Source organism: Penicillium manginii, assembly GCF_028828005.1.
Source record: "Penicillium manginii strain IBT 31320 chromosome Unknown utg000002l:1.0-5564898.0:1.0-5567710.0, whole genome shotgun sequence".
In the NCBI taxonomy this organism is placed as follows: Eukaryota; Fungi; Ascomycota; class Eurotiomycetes; order Eurotiales; family Aspergillaceae; genus Penicillium; species Penicillium manginii.
The window spans coordinates 333,404-352,423 of record NW_026643103.1 but is presented as its reverse complement, the minus strand read 5'-3'; the positions used below and the strand labels follow the sequence as shown (position 1 = coordinate 352,423).

The window sequence follows — 19,020 nt, the reverse complement described above, 5'->3', positions numbered from 1 at the left end:
CGATGGAAATGTGGATAGAGCGGTTGACAAGGAATAGCTTGAAATGTTAGAAAAGGAAGAGAGGATAAATCATGGTGGTAGGTGAGTATGGTGAAGGTAAAGACAAAGGGTGGCAGTAGGAAGTAAAGAGAAGAATGGGAAAGGGAAAGGGAAAGTGAGGTGGTATTGACTTGGCGCAGTCAAAGATTAAAGTCAAGCGAGAAAATATTAAAAAACAAACGAACCCCTGATCAAAACTATCTGAACACACATTAATGTTAAGTCAAGTTGAAGAATTGACGTCGTGTTAACATCAACCATTAAAGAAAAAGAGTGGGTAGGTTTAGTCCAAGGGTTCACTATTGCGGGGCCGTGGTTGGTGGTGGTGGTGGAAGTAGGGAGTAGTAGAAGTACTAGTAGCAGTAAGATACTGGTTAGTACCAGGACTATTAATGCAGAAAATTGCAAAAATTACAGAAAACATACATAAACATAACTGGACTATAGGGAGTAAATACTAGTAAACGATGTATATACTACCAGGTATACTTCTACTAAGGTAGTAATACCTAGGTAGTAACATACTCAGGCTCTCCCGCCCAGCCTTGCTATAAAAAGACACTTAAGATGATCAACACAATACCACCACAAATGGTGTATTGAGTGATTGTATATATCCGATACCGTTTATAAGTAAAAAAAGAATCTTCTTAAGATAATAACAGCCACAGTAGTCATACAAATGTCCTGTTTGGTGGTTATTTCTCTCCCCCAGTAGATCCTCACGTGACCATCAATAGGGGGGCATCTCCATCCTAAGATGTTCATGTTCATTTCCACTCCCAACTCCATCTCCATCTTCATCTCTGTCTTGCCCTACTCTCCTCCCACCCACCCCTCTTTGATCCTTCTTTGGGCCCTTTTTCTCCGCCCCACATTCTCACCAACACTCGTCTACCCGCGCATGGTGGTGATCTGTCGTGCCGTGCGCCCGCTCTCGAGAGCTCCCCTCGATCCCCCGCGTCCAACTAGCTTGTGCGCGCTAAAAGAGGACCCTTCCTCTCCGGCTGAAGTCCTTCTCAATACCCACCTCAACCTACCTTCTGATCTAAGGTGACCACTCTCCCATTCGGCCTAATTCTCGCTCCCTTTCGACCTTCGATCGTCTTTGTTCTCGCGCTCCAAGTGGGTGGCTACATGGCGTAAAGTGTGAGTAAACGCTGATGTGGGACCCTTCGAGAGACTCGGCGCCTCTGCCAGATCCACGCTCTTCTTGCTAACAAGACCCTCTTTTTCCTAGAAATAGTACGCGCTCAACTTCTGTCAATTCTCTTTCTCTATTCCCATCGCGCTCTCTCTCCCCCTCGCTGTTCCCTCTCGATACAATATACCCAGTGTTTACTTGACACTACCCGACCACTCCCCCCCCCACCGTCTCTCGGATTCCCTTGCATGCCATCTCCGCCCTTCCACCGCTTTTGCGACTCGATCATATTGATTCTGAACGGGGGACCATCATGCCCCCCCGGTGAACTTCCGGCTAGCCTGGTCGCAGGCAAGCCCCACCCCACGCTGAACACCTCCTATGGAGGCAGCTACCTCTCCAAGAACACACCAACCTCCCCCGAGGACAGCCTGATTCCATTCGACTCTCCAACTACCCGCACCGCAGGGAATAGCCCGTTGAATCATAGCCCATTGAACAACAGCCCGCTGGGTCAGGATGATGTTCGCTCAGGTCGTGGTCTCGAACCCGAACAGCCTGGTTATCGGGACCGCTCCGGAGCCCGTGATCGTTCGCGCACCAACGGGCGACCTCACAACAAATCTCCTGGCTCATCTCGGTTATGTCAGAAGTGCAACGAGCCGTTGACCGGCCAATTCGTTCGAGCTCTCGGTGGTACCTTTCATCTGGAGTGTTTCAAGTGTGATGTAAGTACACTCCATGGGGGACGATACGAGGGTTGAAATTCTGACCACAAGCTGACTGTACTCGAATTTTAGGACTGTGGTGAGATTGTCGCCTCCAAGTTCTTTCCCGTCGACTCTCCAGATGGCAGCGTCCAATATCCCCTCTGCGAAACCGACTATTTCAGACGTCTCGGGTTGCTTTGTCACGACTGCGGCGGTGCACTTCGTGGATCCTACATAACAGCTTTGGAACGCAAGTATCATATAGAACATTTCACATGCTCAGTCTGCCCGACGGTATTCGGTGCTCAAGATTCGTACTACGAGCATGAGGGCAAGGTGTACTGTCACTTCCACTACTCCACTCAGTTCGCTCAGCGCTGTCACGGCTGTCAAACCGCCATCTTGAAACAATTTGTCGAGATTTTCCGCAACGGCCAAAATCAACATTGGCATCCCGAGTGTTACATGATCCACAAATTTTGGAATGTGCGGCTGTCACCCGCTGGTCAAACGTGGGAGCCTCCTCCAGTGGACGTGGATGCCAGCCCGGAAGAACGTGAGCGTATTCGCCACGAAGAGGACACAATGGAAGAGAAGGTTTACAACATTTGGAGCACACTTTCAACCTTTGAAGAGTCCTCGGCTGCTTGTATCTCCGATATGCTCCTGCATGTTAGCAATGGGGCCTATATCGATGGTGTTCTCATCGCAAAACGCTTCATTGGTCATGTGGAGATTCTTTTCGGTGCTGTTGATGAATTGGCCAACTATATCAGATCCCAAGGAGTAAAAGGTCAGCTGACCTGCCATTTATTTCGTCACTTTCCGTCTTTCATGCTAACCCGGTTCCCTTAGATCTTTCATATGGCCGCGAGGCGAAACTTCTTTGCAAAAAGATTGTTGCTTTCTTCTCTCTCCTGTCCAAAACACAAGAGACCGGTGTTCGAAAGCTTGGTGTCACCCAGGAGCTACTTTCCCTGGTGACTGGACTCGCCCACTATCTCAAACTCCTCATCCGTATCGGTCTGCAGGGCGCTCTGAAGCTTGAGCGTGAGATGTCAGCCGCTGATGGCCTGCACAGTTTCCTGGGCCACCTTGGAGATTTAGAATCGCTCATTCCGCCCGAAGATGAGGATCAACCAATTGACCTTACAGCCGGAGTTGAGGGTCTGGCTGACCAGTTGTCTGATTGCTGCATTTCTTGCAAGGAGCCTATCGACGATGAATGCGTTCTTTGGGGAGAGAAGAATCGCTGGCATCTCAAGCCGCCCCATCTGTCCTGTTCCTCATGTGACAAAGACTTAAGCATCGACGTCTCAGACGCTTTGTGGAGCGAAGATAGAATGCTCGCATACTGCTCCGGGTGTGCTGACCAACAAAACCTCGGTTCGAGTGTCCAAGGCGGTTTCATCCAAGTTTCCAAGTTGCAGCAATTCGTCTTCCTGCTGAGAGTTGCCCTTGCCCGTCTTCTCGCCGTGCTCCGCGCAGGCGGAACCCTGCCTCAGTCTGGTAAGTGCCCTGTTTCCCACTGAGCATGTTACTCAAGTAATTCCCACTAACAAACCCATAGATGATCCTAACTTCGAGAACGAGAGCAGAGATGGCGCACGAGCTCTGCCTTCTAATGCTCGCCACTCGTACGTTCGCCACTCTATGTCTCACGGCGCTGGTGGGCCTCGCGATGGCTTCGAAGAGTCTTCCTTGGAACAAACTGTTGGTGAAATGCGCCGCCTGCGCTCAATTCGCAACGAGCGCGCCCTCTCCACAACCTATAAGAAGGCTCGCGCCTCACGGATAATCGACGGCCCCGAGGGCAGAAGTGCGCGACCTGGATCATCAGGTAACGATGGGAGTGGCCCCAACGGACACGGCTTTCAGATCGTCGAAGAGAGAGATGCCAACGGCGAGACAGTCAAAGATCTGACATTTGGCAATCAGGATGCACTCACATTGGATGACATCCCACGCATTGTTGCCGCGGAGCAAGCCAAAGAACAGCGCCCTAATGCATATAGACATGCCGGTACCAAACTCGTTGATGCAGGTGAGCCCATGGCTAGGTATAGGCCTAGTCACGGGCGTAACATGTCTGACGGCAACATGAACAACTTGTTGGCCGAGCCATCCACTCGGAATAAGCGTTACTTCTCGGAGCTTAGCGCTTTAGAGTACTTTATCGTCCGTCATGTTGCTGTTTTGTCTATGGAGCCGCTGCTGGAAGGTCAGTTCTCTATGGAGGAGCTGCTTTCTCTAATCGAGTCCCGGAAGCCAACGGCTTGGGGTATCTTCGGCCGCGCATTCAAGGACGAAAAGAAGAAGGGCAAGAAGAAGGGTGTCTTCGGAGTTAGCCTGGACTCCTTATTGGAGAAAGAAGGGACTGAATCCAGCCACGGTGTGGGTCCGGGTGCTCTGCGGATCCCAGCTGTCGTCGACGATGCGGTGTCGGCAATGCGCCAAATGGACATGTCCGTCGAGGGTGTCTTCCGAAAGAATGGAAACATCCGACGACTGAAGGAGCTATCTGAGATGATCGACAACAGATATGACGAAGTCGATATGAGCAAGGAAAATCCAGTCCAAATTGCGGCCCTCCTGAAGAAGTTCCTTCGTGAGATGCCCGACCCACTGATGACCTTCAAACTTCACCGGCTGTTTGTTACGGCACAAAGTAAGTAGCCACGATCTAATCCGTATCTGATATTTTACTGACCTGTTCGCTAGAATTGCCTGATCCCGAGAAGGGCAAGCGAGTGCTCCACCTTGCATGCTGTCTTCTGCCCAAGGCCCACCGTGATACGATGGAAGTTCTCTTCACTTTCTTGAACTGGACATCATCCTTCTCCCATGTGGATGAGGAGTCTGGAAGCAAGATGGATATCCACAATTTGGCTACTGTGATGACCCCTAACATCCTGTACCCTAACACTAAGAACAGCACGGTGGATGAGAGTTTCCAGGCCATTGAGGCAGTCAACGCTCTTATCACGTACAATGATACCATGTGTGAGGTAAGTAGTAGCTCGACCTTTAAGAATGAGGTTCTTTTCTTTCTAACATTTTTCCAGATTCCGGACGATCTCCAAGGCATTCTGAGCGACCCAACGCTTTTTAAGGAGAACGCCAAAGTCACGACGAAGGAGATTCTCAAGCGGTACGGAGACATTGCTCGTGGTAGCTTCTCCCCTCGGCCAGAGAACGGTGGTGAGACTTTCACAATCACCAATTCTAACCGCAACAATACCACGCCCGCCGCTTCGGCCCGTATTGAAGGCGATCCGTCCCAGGATGCAGCCTGGCCGGTGCAAAGCTCGGTTCGACACGTTGGAGGGCCCAGCCATTCTCACTCGAATAGCAACGCCCCGCAAGCGCAAACCGGATTTGATTTCAACCCCCCCGCAGCCTGCCTACCATCGTGAACGCAGTGGCAGCAACGGCAGCCAACCGTCTGACGGACAACAGCAACAAAACCTTTCATATCGGACTCGACCCGGTCAAGGCGCTATGGGTGTTACTGGCTAGGCTTGTGTTTTCGTTTTTTTCTTCGTTCTCGTCTGCTTTCTGCACAGCTGCAATTCTGATACACCATTCATCGATGACCTTGATTCGCATCAATCAACCTGGCGCCATACCTGATAGTCCGTGGTGTACTTCATTTCCCTATTATACTTCTTCGGGGGCTTGATTAGCGTTTTCTTTCTCGTTCTCTTTCTTGTTTCTCTTCATCTCGACTGACAGGCTTGGTTGACGGAGTTCTCTTCTTTTCTCCTTTCCCTTTTCTTCACTCTCCTACCTGCTCTCATACCTGATACATCAAAAATTCCCCAAAAGTGATCAACGAGCTGATTTTCTCCGATGGATTGGTGTCTGTGGCTCTCCATCGTTTACCCTTTTACCCTCACGCCAAGACTGCGTCCTCGTTTTTTTCTTTTCTTTTCTTTTTCTGTTTCTTTCTCTTTCTTCTTCTTTTTCCTATTCTCCGTCTCTGCATCTGATTCTGGGGATCAGCCTCACCATACCCACTCCATTCCATACCTTAACTACTCACAATGGAACCCATCCATCCTGCTTTCATTTATTGGCCGCCTGGCACATTTTCTTCACTGCTCATTGCTGGGCCAGGGCTCCGGGTTTACCTTGGTTCTTTTTCTTCTTTTCTTGTCTAGCTTCGCTTTTTATTTCTTTTTATTTCTTACTTCTCTCTACGGCTTCTTTGCTTTCTCCTCCGACCTAGCGGTTATATGGTTGAGGCACCCCTTTCCCTTTCCCGATTTCCTTCTGTCGCTTTTTTTTTCTTACTTGCTCGTCAATCAGCATGACTGCAATGATACCTGTGCTGAGTCCAATGTAGCTGTCGCCTTTGGTTATTGTCTTTTTGCTTTCCTCTCATAGCTTTAGTGATGGCATGTAGAGTTGCTGTGGTAAATAGTAAATACTACTAGTAGCTTCTCAGCTGTGCTTGTTTTTGTGTGTAGACTGTACCCTCTCTAGCAATAGACAGTATCATGTTCTGCGTAGCACTTTCTGACCTTTGAATCAAAGATTCGTCCAGAAGTTCCAAGATCCAAGAAGTCGAGATGTGCAATGTAGTTTTCCCAACACGCACCTTCGCACTATCCCCACCCTCAAGGGGGTGAGCGGCCCACACGTGATCCACTCAAGAAAAGAAAAATTCACGCAACGCAAGGTTAACAATTTTCAATATTCGTCATGGTTTTCTCGCAAGATTTCAAGACTGAATAGTCCATTTGCAGTCAAGCCATTTCCTCATTCCCCGTCCTTCGTGGACGAACAGCAGTCTAGTGCCTCCGGGATGTGAACAAAGCAAAACAATCGAGCAAGAGTGACCAAGTTCCCTAATCCAGTTAAGAACTCGGCTGCTGGTATACCGATTCAAGCCACCTTATTATCTAATCTTAACGCCCCTATGGCCTAGTGGTATGGCATCGTTCTTATGTTGGTATCCCCTCAAGGAATCAATATGAACTTGGCTAGCGAAGTGCCCCGGTTCGATCCCGGGTGGGGGCATTTTTTACCTCTTTTCTATACGAACTTGATTTATTTTTGTATCTTGTATTACTTTCGCTTTGGATTTTGAACTCGTTGGCCAGAATGGTGTCATTTCATACAAATTTTGTAGAACGAAGAAGAGTCATACATGGATGGCGGGGGTGCGGATCTATTTAGCTTCCATGAAGCTCAGGGAACGCTGTTGGTGATTCTTTAATACCTATCAATCATTACCTGCTCTCACCTGGGCATCATGCTTAACACGCTTATTTCTTGATTATGCCGACGATGATGACATTCAGACGCCTTCGCAAGTTTTGGCCCGCTTCCCTTTCATAGTATAGTACACGCAATCTATCTTCGAGCGGATCGAGAATTCCACCATTGACGTGCTGGCCACGTCAAAGCACCCGCCATATCATACGCCCAACCAGACCATCCCCGTACTTGCACAGCCGTATTAACAGCCGTCAGCATCCGCCGAGTAAAGATATCCGCAGGATCCATGTCATGTAGATAGCACTCCCAGACCGGTCCCTCTAGTTTCTGGGAACCATCTCCGCTCTCAGGGTATTCGGGCCCAACGCCGCCAGTCGAAGGATCAAGCTTCAATTTCGGCCCTGTGACTAGCGATCGACCTATACAATCCCTATCCGCAACCAAATATGACGCTGCATCGACGACATCCTCGCTTTTTCCCAGCGGACAGCCTGCCAGCAGCGCTCGCGGTGGCGCTTGCATGAATGGGGTATCGGTGTAATATGGACAGACAATGTTCACCCGCACGCCGGCGCTAATCGGAGCTGAAATGCGCAGACACCGGAATAATCCCAGAATTCCGTGCTTGGAAACGGTGTACGGCGCTTGTGTCATGAGCGGGTGTAAGCTTGCGACAGATCCAAGAAGAAGGATATGTCTATCTCTTCGAGATTGATTCTCCGAGTCCGGGGCACTGGCACTGGCACTGGCACTGGCACTGGCAACATCGCGACAAGGCTTGGAGTCGGGATTCTTCGGTAGAAAGAACAATGCCAAATGCACTGTGTACATCACACCGGTGATATTAACATCAAGGGTGTTGAAGCTTGGAGCCGGCGGGCTTGGATCATTCAGGTAGTCGACCTTGGGATTTTCAAAGACACTAGCCTCGCGTGCATCGTTGATACCTGCGTTTGCGACGACGGTGTCGATTCCGCCGTGCGGACTTAAGCGGAGGGATTCGCGGAAGAAATTCACTTGCGATGTCCATGATGTGACGTCCAGTTGGATGAAATGCACGTTCGGGTTCTGCGTTTCTTGTCGGATTCGTGCTGTGACTTCTTCTCCGCTTGGGTTTATGTCGCCGAGGATCACGGTGGCGCCGGCTGCGGCCCAGCGTGTGCCAAATGCAGCGCCGAATCCTGATGCGCCGCCGGTTATGAGGATTGTTCGGCCTTTTATGTTGGCTGGATCGTAGCTGAGGTCCATTTTGAATTTATTTGAGACTCTGTTGCCAAGGAGGATAAAGGACAGGTGCTGTGGGTCTGTTGAGGAGCGATTTGATAGCAGGACCCAGGGATGAAGCGTGATAGTAGAGGTCACAAGTGATTATTCAAAGAGGGTTCTGGAATGGATGAATCAATAACGAACAGATTCATGCCAGTGTTCAGCTCAACGAGTCTGGAGGTCAAATGTTTGAAGTGGGTCCCTAGCTCCGAACTCAATGACGGCCTCGGTGGGATTGGCCAGAGTTACGATTCACCGATATGTTGGGGCTGGATGATGGGGTGAAAATTAGCGATCTCACACTCAAACCCCCCTAGTAGGTTCTTATTTCCTTTTTTCAAAAAAATAATAATGATGGGAGTATTGACACACGGGCTGTGCAGAGGGGAAGGACAATTAATGACAGGCTTGCTAAGGAATATTCTTACGAAGCTACGACGCTGGACCCTCGACATCTACGGTTATGCCATGCCAAGGTACCTAGGTACCTAAATGCTCGTTGGGGTTAGTGTGAAGGCCATTTTGTAGATCTCTTTCGGATATTGCTAATTATAACGCCTCGGTTGATACCTAATTTTTAAGGCTATTGAAACACCTGCCCAGGTGATCGGCGATTCTAATCAGCCTTGCGGGTTCAATCTTCAATCTTCGACTACTCATCACAAATCGCAAACTCGTGCATTTAGTTGGGTTCATTGGAAGAATACGACAAGAATTGAACCAATGCATTAATCACTAAGGATTTATATCATTCGTTGCTCCTCATTTTGCCACGTGATATCTGCCCCGCCTGAACCAGCCGATTGAATTGCCATTCTTGCACTATCCATCATCCCTTCCACTCATGCAGTGCCCGATGCTAAGATGCCGGAGGATCTTTCGATCCTTCAAGATGAAGAAATTCAAGCCAAACGACCAATCCGATCTCGAAATGGGTGCCTGACGTGCCGCCGCCGCAAGAAAAAGTGCGATGAGAGCCGCCCATCCTGCGCAGGATGTCAACGTAATCATCTGGAATGCCAGTGGGAGTCTAGTGACTCCCTCCTGAAGCCAAGAAGACGCTATAGAAGACCAAGTCTGGCCGAAAACTCAAACTCGCTACCTGAAGAGATACAAAGGAGGATGAACATTTTCTTTGTTCTGACGCCAGACCTTGTCTATCGTTTGCTCGGCCACTTTCTTGACGATAGCCCGAAATGGTTATCGACAAGAACAGGCTCGCGGAGGACTGACTACTTGAAATGGTTATCCCCTGCCATATCGAACAGTCCTCTGGTCTTGAATTGTATTCTCGCTATAGCCTCGGCAGATCTGCTCAAATACGACCGTGGCAGCCGGGAAATACGTCGTGTTGCTGTCGAGTACTACGGAAAAGCAGTTTCTGGTCTCAGGACCGCAATCAATGATGAGATGGCTATTGCTTCACCCTCCTATGCATTTGCCCCTGGTACGAATCATCATTCTCATGTATTACAGTCACTATGCTAATATGCGCCCACAGACTATACGCCGCTTGCGGTCCTTTTTACTATGCGTGCACGAGGTATGCAAACATAGCTCCCAGTTTGCTCTGCTACAGCTCTCCTGACTGGCATTTATAGACTCAAAATTTCACGGAAAGTGAGAGAATATTGCCTCATCTCAACGCAGCGGTATTTCTACTACAAAATCGTATCTCTCACCGAAGTACAGATATCGGCATGCGGGGCTTCCTATTTGAGACTTTCTGCTATTTCTTTTCTCTCGCCTCGTTTTCACTCGGATCCAAGCTACCTCTTTTTCAAGCCTCTCGCATATTTAATGAACCAATGGTAATCGAACATCTTCGAACTGGTCATATAATGGGAACTTCACAGCACTTATTCATCGCTATTTACCGCGTCTCGAGCCTCGCTCAAACGCTGACATCTGGAAACCCCAAAGAAGTATCTGTTGCCACATCCGAACTTGCGTCATTAGATGAAGATCTGGCATCCAAGCATCCAAGACCAGACTTCGGTCACAACATGAATATCGAAGACCTCAATGACGCCGTGACATCGGAATTATATCGCCTCGCGTGTCGGATTCATATCAAGAAACTTCTTGTCTCGTCTGCGCCTGATGAAGAGTCCGCAGTATTCTCAATGGTCGAAGATTTCATCGATAAATTGCGACTTTTGCCTTCAAATTCGCCGTCACAAAGTATCCTGAGCTGGCCATTGGTCGTGGCTGGATTTTCAGCGACGACTAGCGGACAACAACGGATCATCGTCGCGAAATTGGCTCAGATACACGACGAATGGCAATCTGCTATATTTTCCAAAGGCGCGGCATATCTTCAAGAGAAATGGCGCCGCGACAAATACCTGAATCATTGCCATCATGATTCGGATAGTACTTCAAGTTCAACCAGATCTCGGCAGACATATGATGAGATTAGAACAACCTGGGAGAAATGCCCGGTCATTTTAGCCTGATGTTTTCGCAAACCTCAGTGCATGAACTCTCCAGCTTCAATTTTGTATATAGACTTGAAAAATCGGCAACTTGAATTATCTGGCCGAGGGTTATTTCTTATATTCCGCTGGAACTTCCTTGAGACCTGCCTTTCACATCTCGATCCACAGCGCGGCTATTACTTTCTGAAAATGGTTAAGGCCTTAGACTAATCTTCTCCACCGAATATTATGTGGTTGGATGGGATAGAGCCCCACTTGGAATGGATCCAAGATTCCCCAGATCAAGACCTTCTGGTGAAAAACGGTAAAATCCTTAGAAGACACGAATGGTGCCTTTACAATTTCTGTCCAGCTGTGTTCAAGTTCAACTGCCAGTGAATCCCAATAGTGACCCACTGTGGATCTCTTCAGGGTCTCCCTCCTACATAAATTGAAGATTCCCGTCGCTTAATTCAAAATATTTGCGATTTCGTTCTCCTCCTACCGACGCCATGCTTTCGAATATTGACGAGGATGAGAACTTGGCACGCATGCAGCGAGGGGAGCTATACTACGCCTTCACGCCAAATTTAGTTGCTGCGCGCAAAAGATGCGGGCGAATTGTCGGTCAATTGAATCGCGCAGGCGATCTTTCCCGACGAGAGTTGGCAGAGTATTGGAAAGGGTATGTTTTGTCTCGTTCCTAGAATGGAAAGCCAGTATTTTGTCGCGAAATTCTCAACTTGATGCCACGATGAAGGATTGGCTAAGGATGGGTTTGGAACTCACTAACCATGTATAGAATTACGGACGATCCTCGACCTCTACCGGCACCAGGTTTAACAGACGAAGAAGAGGACGCAATTCTCCATGAATATCCCTGGATTGAACGACCTATCAACATTGACTACGGAACCAATATCAAAGTCGGCAGCAACGTGTTTATCAACTTCAATTGCACTTTTCTCGACACATGCACCGTCACCATTGGAGCGCGCACCCTCGTCGGGCCAAATGTGTGTTTCTTCAGCGGCACGCACCCTTTAGATCCAGATTTGCGCAATGGTACCAACGGACCGGAGCTAGGTGGTGATATCACGATCGGTGAGGATTGCTGGATTGCTGGTAATGTTATAATTTTGCCAGGCGTGACGATTGGAGATGGCTGCACGGTTGGTGCGGGTAGTGTGGTTACAAAGGTAACGTACAGGGATGATAAAAGCTTGCAGTTTTGAATACTGAACTAATATTACATCTTTGTTTAGGATGTTCCGGCATGCCATGTTGTGGCGGGGAATCCTGCGAGGATTCTTCGCAAGATTGAGCGGAGTCGTCCGCCAAAGCCTCAAGGCGATGTGCAGAGCTCAAATGGAGTTTCAAAGGAGAGTGGTGGTAGAATAGATGGTTGAGATTCAATTTCAACTTATTAGGTCCTTCAATCTTAGACTACTTGATTCATTATTGTTGAGTGCGCTCATGTACGGAGTAACCACCTGGGCACCCGGACCATATTAAAGAACAATATACAGGTATCCTACCCAGTGATATATTCAGCACCTTGCATCGGTAAGAACAAGGGATTTTCAAGGTAGCATAACTTCACTGAGCCGTAGACTACCTATGAAATAGTAGTGCCTAATTTTGGGATGCTGCCTTGCCGCTGTGCAGCGTCGTAGTTCATAGTAATAGAAACACTCAATGTTACCACCATGGTCATGATGGCAGCTATAGACTCCCGGGCTACATTATTACATGAGTACAAGCAAGTATCCGAGAGTGAATAATAATCCAGATGTAGCAGGCACAAAGGCCCAAAGTAAAATCAATACGAAACACTTATTAAGAATCTATCCCATATGAAGTGGCCAAAATAAACCCAACCAACCCCAAACTCCATAGCCATATTGAATCAACCGCATGCTCGTATTCTCGACAAGGCTCCAACGCTGCAAAAAAAAGAGATGTGCTTCTTTTCTAATCAAAACATTCTAAGGTATCGAATCAACCGACGGGATACTCACACACGCTTCCGGAGCGCACGAGTTCCACGGCCCGATGCCTCTACCGCTGCGGCCGCCGGGGCGGTGGCTTTCCGCACAGAAGCTGCACTGGCGGCAGTCTTCTTAACAGCCAATGATGCGGTCTGGGCGCGAGGTACGGCGGGTTTCTTTGTAGCGGGTGCTCCTGTGGTTGCTTTGCGGGCACCGGTGGCACGAGTAGACTTTGTGACAGTTGTGCTAGATGACGCGGTCGAACCATTGCTCAATCGGCGTTCGCCTTGACGGGTTGCCGGACGAGGCAAGGGGGATCGAACGGAGCGGGGACCGGTTGCGGCACGGGTACCAGCCTTCTTTGGTTGCATGGGCTGCATGCCATCTCTAACGGTGGAGGTTGTCGCGCCGCGGGGGCGTGTTCCAGGGCCCGCTGCGCGGAGTGGGCTTGATGGCTTAAGTGGAGAGGTTGGACGCGACAGGTATGAGGGCTGGCCTTTCTCAGGAGAGGCGCGGAAGGGCGATTGTGGGTATGTGCGAGAGTTGAGAGACTTGGGGGAAAGAATGCGGTGATCGTTGCTGCGCACTTCCTGGGAGACGACGCGTGAGCCCGCTGCCTTGGGGTTATTGCGGCGCTTAGGATTCTTCAATCCCTCGGGTGTGCCAGTTGCGGGCGCGTTCTCCTTATCAGAAAATCCTTCGTGGCTATTATTGCTGTTAGCGGGGTATGGGGAGTGGCTTGATCGGTTGCCTTGCCTAGTGCGTCGGGCACGACCAGCTGGTGATGCTGGGCCCACGGAAGTGTTGGTTACCACTCTGCTCTTCGTGGGCGAGGGCCTTCGCAAGGGTGATGTTAAGTTGTGGGCGGTGTGCTTTTTGTAGAGTTCACCCATGTTGGCTTTGCGCAGAGAGATGGGGATGCGGTTGACGCGTCGTTCAATGCGGGCACGCAGGTCATTCGCCTGAAGAGCATATTGAGATCGAAGCTTGCGAGCTCTTTCGGTGACTGTATAGCTGTTAGCAACTGTAATAGAGCGCGCTTTCTTCATTCCCACGCACTCTCGAGCTGTAGGTTATCCATCAATGCCTGCTTTTGGGTCTGCGTCAGGCGTAATTTCTTGGCCGGGGGGGCCTCTGGGGGTGGCATCCGGCGCGTTAATAAACTCGGGGGATTTGCGCTTCAGGGAGGTCATGGTGAATATTGTGGAAGAAGCCGTGGTGTTGGTGGGGAAATCGAAAAGTTTAGTCGTGTAGAGTTGCGAGGGATCGAAAGTGCGGAGTTGCTTTCCACAACAAACAAGGTGCGCGAGCGGAAGTATGCGGCAGAATGTGAGCTTGCCAGACCTCTCGTCATCAACGCCGTCCTCGCATCGCAGCCTGCTCTTCTCCGTTTCAAACACCCTTTCATTTCCTTTCCTAATATACCCGCCATCATGTCGCTCGAAGCTACCATGATCATGTTCGTCAATTCTTCCATCCCGAGCTCGCATCCCCGCTAACCCCTGCCCGCAGTGTCGACAACAGCGAAAGCAGTCGCAATGGAGACTACACGTGAGAAGCTCTCGACCCCATCCCACCTTCGCCGCATCGTCTAATTCTCGCAGATCAACCCGCTGGCAAGCCCAGGTCGATGCTGTAAGCATCATTCACAGCGTCAAGATGCGCGTACACCCACAGTCGGCGGTTGGCCTGATGAGCATGGGCGGCAAGGGTCCTGAGGTGCTATCGACCTTTACGACGGACTTTGGCGGTATCCTTGCTGGTCTCCATCGCACCAAGATTCACGGCACATCGCACTTGAGCTCGAGTATCCAGGTTGCTGGGGTAGGTCTTTGATTCTGGCTTCTTTGTATTGGTGGTGCATTACTAACGTCTCTCTTTCTCGTTCTTGCTACTTCAGTTGGCACTGAAGCACCGTTCCGAGAAATCCCAACGCCAACGAATCATCGTATTCTCCTGCTCCCCCATTGAAGAAGATGAGAAGACACTGGTCAAGCTGGCCAAGAAGATGAAGAAGAATAACGTCTCCATCGACGTCATTGCTTTCGGAGATCTCGAGTCTGACCAGACCAAGAAACTGGAAGCTTTTGTGGATAATGTATCGAGCGGCGATGGCTCCTATCTCGCTATCATCCCGCCGGGTCCTCATCTCCTTAGTGAGGAGCTTCAGCAGACCCCGATCTTGGCCGGCGAGAATGCGGGTGCGGCGGGTGCGTCCGGTGGTGAGACAGGTGGCGACGCTGGTGGATTCAACTTTGAGGATGCGGCCGAGGATGACCCCGAGCTCGCCTTTGCTCTCCGATTGTCATTGGAGGAGGAGAAGAACCGACAGGAGAAGGAGAAGCGGGACCTCGAGGAGGCAGAGGGCAAGACGGAATTGGGTGGCATCCCCGAAGAAGGACATGGCGAGTCCAGCAAAGACAAGAAGGACGATGACAAGATGGATACTGCGTAGATCCCTATCTTCTCTTCGTCCCTGGTTGAAATGATTCGATGCATACCCGGCGTTTGCTTCTTGTTTTTATGTTCTCCTGTACACTCGAGTGTCGGCTCCTAGTCTAGCTACTTAGCGGTACTATAGATGGGCACATTCGTCGACTGCGAAAGGGAAATATTGATGCGATTGGTATTATGCACATTCTGGGGTGATCATGATGACATTCATCATCCCCCTTTAGATCCAACACAGTAAACTGATCAAAGATATGTCTAGTTCGTAAGGTCATCAGCCCAGCCCTCTGGGGTATACAACTATTCCACTTGGTCCCAGCCCACCGGGTTCATGGGTCATGTTCGTCCTCTCAGCCACGCTCCGAGATGCCTATCGAAAGCTTCGCACCGCACGGGCATCTCGAGCTGGTAGAAGGGGTTCTTCATCACGTAGTCCGCGTATAACTCATAGATCTTGTTCATAATAGTGTCCACACTGCCGGTCAGGGGGTCGGTGAAGAGGAAGGAATTTTGTCCCGGTCAGGGTCTGGAAGCACGTCAAGCGAAATTTGTCCGTCTCGAGGAATTCCAGGCCTGATGTGGGGACGCCCGGGTTAGGATAGCTGTACCCCGATGTAGCGGGGGCGGTGTTGCCGGGGGACGAAACGGCAGGAGAGGTAGATGGGGGAGCGAGTGGGAGCTTGGGAGTGATCGTGCGAGTGATGGCGTGTACACTGCGATCAGCAGGTTAGCTTGTGAGAACGCATGACAGGGGAAGGGCATCTGGACTGACCCGTGAAAGGTACCAGCGAGCACGAGGTAGTCGTTGGTAGAGAGCTTGCGCAGGCCTGGTTGAAATTCCCGCTGGTAGATCAGACCACCGGCCTTGTTGATAACTATGAGAGAGAGAACAGTCCTGTGAAGTTCAAGTTGTCAGTAGCGCATTCGTGGTGTTTTGGGGTGGAACGGGGCGCACATGATGTGAGAACCCAGCGACGTGGCCGAGTGAAAGTAATTATCAATGGGAGTTACTGCGCATGCAGCATTTCCAGTAAGAAATAGTGTAGTATTATTGAAGACGAGGCGGGTCGCAATTGAGGTAGGGGAAGTAGAAATGCGGATGTTGGATGTTGGAGGAGCAGAAGTCGCGGGGAGTTTTGGCCGAAGCGGAGTCGGCGAGTCGGCGGAGTTCCACCGCACGTTACTTCAAGTTGCCTTAGTTACTAGTCGTACTACTAGATTGAACAGAATATTTAAATTATACCTTGTTCTACTGGCATTTTGAAATGAATTTTTCTACATTGGGTTCCAACAAGAGGTTCAACTTCTAACTTGAAGGCCGAAGTTCCAAGGTTGACTCAGGTTGGAGGCTATAAAGGACTAGCAGTATATTTCTACTCTAAGACTACTAGTACTATCAGTAGTAGTAGTAAAGACTCCGAGGTTCAACACTGGCACCCTCTGCAACTGCAGTGAGCAGCGAAAACTCATTTAAATCCTGAAATTGTATATTTCGAGATACTTTAGCTCCTATTTTTTCAAAATACACCCCTATATAGTCACAATCTTGCTAACCTCAACGATGCTCTGCAATTGAAGTTAGTATCAAACACCCAATTTTGAACCTTGAAACCTTCAAGTTGAAAAATAGTACTAAAAATAAGGGGTACAAAACTTACTGGTTTGCCTTTCTGACTCTCCGTTTCAAACGAAGTGCTCTCGTATTTCACCGACCCTTCACCACCCCTACCACCATCCTTAACATACCGCAAGTAATCCGGCGCACCAGGAAAATCCGTATTATCCGCAATCGCCAGCGAACCCAATCTCCATAGTCCCAAATCCTCAATCAACTGCAAATCCGGAAGATAGAATTTCTCCCAGTGATCAAAGAAGGCCATATCAACACTGGTAACTGTCCCCTCAGCATGCAATTTCTTCAGAGAATCCGAGCCAGGTCCCTCCAGGACATGCACCACATCAGCGATGCCGGCCAAATCGATGAGATCTCGCGACAGGGTGACCATTTTGGGATCGAGCTCGAAGGTGTATACGTTCACGTCTGCGGGGACATTCTCGCCATGGATATCGCGGAGTATAGCTCCCCACGCTATGGCAGATTTGCCTACGAAGGTGCCGAATTCGAGAATTGTGCGGGGCGCGGGCTGTTGTGCTTCTAGCTGGGTGCGGGCTGCGTCGAGTTTCTTATCTTTGAAGATCATCATGTGGCCCTTTTCGGCGGCGAAGGTGTCGATTGCGTTGGCTAGGGCCCAGGGATTGTTGGTGAAGGTGGAGGCTGGCTGGGTGAAGATGTATTCGCGGAGTTCATCCGCTCGCTGGGAGAACATGTCTTGGAGATTTGAGGGGGGGCATTTTCGAGAGGCGGGCAGTACTGGTGATGTTTTGAATAGAAAAGGAGGACTGGGTGTAGTATATGCTGATGGGAACTATGGCGAGAGCTGAGAGGAAGAGGAGAGTCAGGTGTTGTTGAAAGAACATGCCCATGGATGATACGTGTTTCCAAGTCCCCTTTATAGGATGGGAGAACCAGGCAAATACATAATCAGATCTACCTTATATCGCCATCGGCGTTAATGGTGATGTACGCAAGCTGATCTTCCGGTGGGGGCATGTTGGAATTGTCTCCGAGCGGATGGCGCTGACCCGGAGATACTCATAAATAATCGATTTTCGGCGTTCAATTGACCTGTAAATCATTGAAAAACACTTTGCAAGCAGGTGATTATTTTATAATATACAGAATGTCCCGGTATAATGATACCCATCAAGTCCTTGAGGTTGTATAGATCAGTGGTTCATCCCCGAGATGCGTAAGACCGAGGCGTAGGGCCGATAGTCGGCTTTGAACTCCCAGTGTGGATATCTCGGCCGACTCTAAGTAGATTTTCAGCCACGAAGACCCGGGAATATAGAATGATGACGGCTCAAAAGTTAGCAGCTTGGAAAAAAGAAGGTTGGGTGAATTGAAAATTTGATCGGCAATCTGACAAGCTGATTTGAGAGTAGCTTAAAGCGGGTACATCCAATAATGGGTGGTGTTCTTCAACATGCAAATAGAGCAAAATGAGCATTGAAATGCATAGGAACAAGTCAATATGGGTTCAATTCAATTCAAGATTCTATAATCTAATCCAGTGGACTCACGAAGCCTGCCAGCTTCACCTACTGACCTTGGCCGGTTGTATTCTCGTCAAGAATAACCCAAACAAGCTCATCGAGCTGCTGAAAAAAAAATTCAAGCCGCACACCATGACGGCCCATATTGCTGACCAGCCATTTGATAATACACACATCACCGTTTGGTAGTTGGCGCAATGTATCCTCTTGGTGTAGAATTTTTCATCCAGCCCAGGTCCATTGATCCATGTAAGAGCCCTTGTTCGACTGTGGCTCATTTCCTTCCTTATCACCTTCCTGCCAATGTTGGGTTTCTTTGCAGACATCAGGCATATCATCGATTAAGTTCGGGCACGGGGTACCCTACCTTAAGGTAGACTAGGTGCGAATGAGCGGGTTCCTCGGAGCTTCTCTTCCATGACTATTGAAAATCTCCGGATAGGCGTTATGCTAATAGGTAGTGCTTGATTTCATGGTAATATGTATTCTAAAGAAGCGGATTTCTCTTGGTGCCTGATGTCCCAACTAATCCATTGCTTGGCCCTCTGTTACCGTTGAGATACTAGTAGCTTATTCTGGATTAGGTGACAAGCTCCGAAGTGATGCCGTGTGGGGGCTTGCAAACTCTTAGAATCAGATAAGTCTTTTTATTATAC

General features: G+C 49.4%; 8 protein-coding genes across 8 annotated transcripts; 4 read left to right on the top strand and 4 right to left on the bottom strand.

The window, feature by feature from the left end:
* Positions 1-1,431: 1,431 nt before the first annotated feature.
* N7533_001412 (GTPase-activating protein LRG1) lies at positions 1,432-5,309 on the top strand (the record flags this gene model as incomplete). Its single annotated transcript, XM_057098062.1, has 5 exons — positions 1,432-1,911; positions 1,984-2,686; positions 2,749-3,402; positions 3,464-4,561; positions 4,615-5,309. The coding sequence occupies 5 exons, from the start codon at positions 1,432-1,434 to the stop codon at positions 5,307-5,309; spliced, it is 3,630 nt and encodes a 1,209-aa protein (XP_056963198.1).
* Positions 5,310-7,254: 1,945 nt separating this feature from the next.
* Positions 7,255-8,367, bottom strand: N7533_001411 (short-chain dehydrogenase; the record flags this gene model as incomplete). Its single annotated transcript, XM_057098061.1, has 1 exon — positions 7,255-8,367. The coding sequence occupies one exon, from the start codon at positions 8,365-8,367 to the stop codon at positions 7,255-7,257; it is 1,113 nt and encodes a 370-aa protein (XP_056963197.1).
* Positions 8,368-9,249: 882 nt separating this feature from the next.
* Positions 9,250-10,844, top strand: N7533_001410 (Zn(II)2Cys6 transcription factor; the record flags this gene model as incomplete). Its single annotated transcript, XM_057098060.1, has 2 exons — positions 9,250-9,832; positions 10,078-10,844. 2 exons carry the CDS (start codon positions 9,250-9,252, stop codon positions 10,842-10,844), a joined length of 1,350 nt encoding a protein of 449 aa, XP_056963196.1.
* A 473-nt stretch (positions 10,845-11,317) lies between these two features.
* N7533_001409 (sugar O-acetyltransferase) lies at positions 11,318-12,214 on the top strand (the record flags this gene model as incomplete). The annotated part of the gene is made up of 3 exons (XM_057098059.1): positions 11,318-11,490; positions 11,608-12,004; positions 12,071-12,214. 3 exons carry the CDS (start codon positions 11,318-11,320, stop codon positions 12,212-12,214), a joined length of 714 nt encoding a protein of 237 aa, XP_056963195.1.
* A 608-nt stretch (positions 12,215-12,822) lies between these two features.
* N7533_001408 (uncharacterized protein) lies at positions 12,823-13,943 on the bottom strand (the record flags this gene model as incomplete). The annotated part of the gene is made up of 2 exons (XM_057098058.1): positions 12,823-13,802; positions 13,856-13,943. The coding sequence occupies 2 exons, from the start codon at positions 13,941-13,943 to the stop codon at positions 12,823-12,825; spliced, it is 1,068 nt and encodes a 355-aa protein (XP_056963194.1).
* Positions 13,944-14,229: 286 nt separating this feature from the next.
* On the top strand, positions 14,230-15,251 carry N7533_001407 (proteasome regulatory particle base subunit RPN10; the record flags this gene model as incomplete). Its single annotated transcript, XM_057098057.1, has 4 exons — positions 14,230-14,255; positions 14,309-14,347; positions 14,401-14,620; positions 14,697-15,251. 4 exons carry the CDS (start codon positions 14,230-14,232, stop codon positions 15,249-15,251), a joined length of 840 nt encoding a protein of 279 aa, XP_056963193.1.
* A 441-nt stretch (positions 15,252-15,692) lies between these two features.
* On the bottom strand, positions 15,693-16,265 carry N7533_001406 (uncharacterized protein; the record flags this gene model as incomplete). The annotated part of the gene is made up of 3 exons (XM_057098056.1): positions 15,693-15,960; positions 16,020-16,122; positions 16,259-16,265. The coding sequence occupies 3 exons, from the start codon at positions 16,263-16,265 to the stop codon at positions 15,693-15,695; spliced, it is 378 nt and encodes a 125-aa protein (XP_056963192.1).
* Positions 16,266-16,777: 512 nt separating this feature from the next.
* N7533_001405 (putative O-methyltransferase) lies at positions 16,778-17,574 on the bottom strand (the record flags this gene model as incomplete). The annotated part of the gene is made up of 2 exons (XM_057098055.1): positions 16,778-16,813; positions 16,906-17,574. The coding sequence occupies 2 exons, from the start codon at positions 17,572-17,574 to the stop codon at positions 16,778-16,780; spliced, it is 705 nt and encodes a 234-aa protein (XP_056963191.1).
* Positions 17,575-19,020: the final 1,446 nt, after the last annotated feature.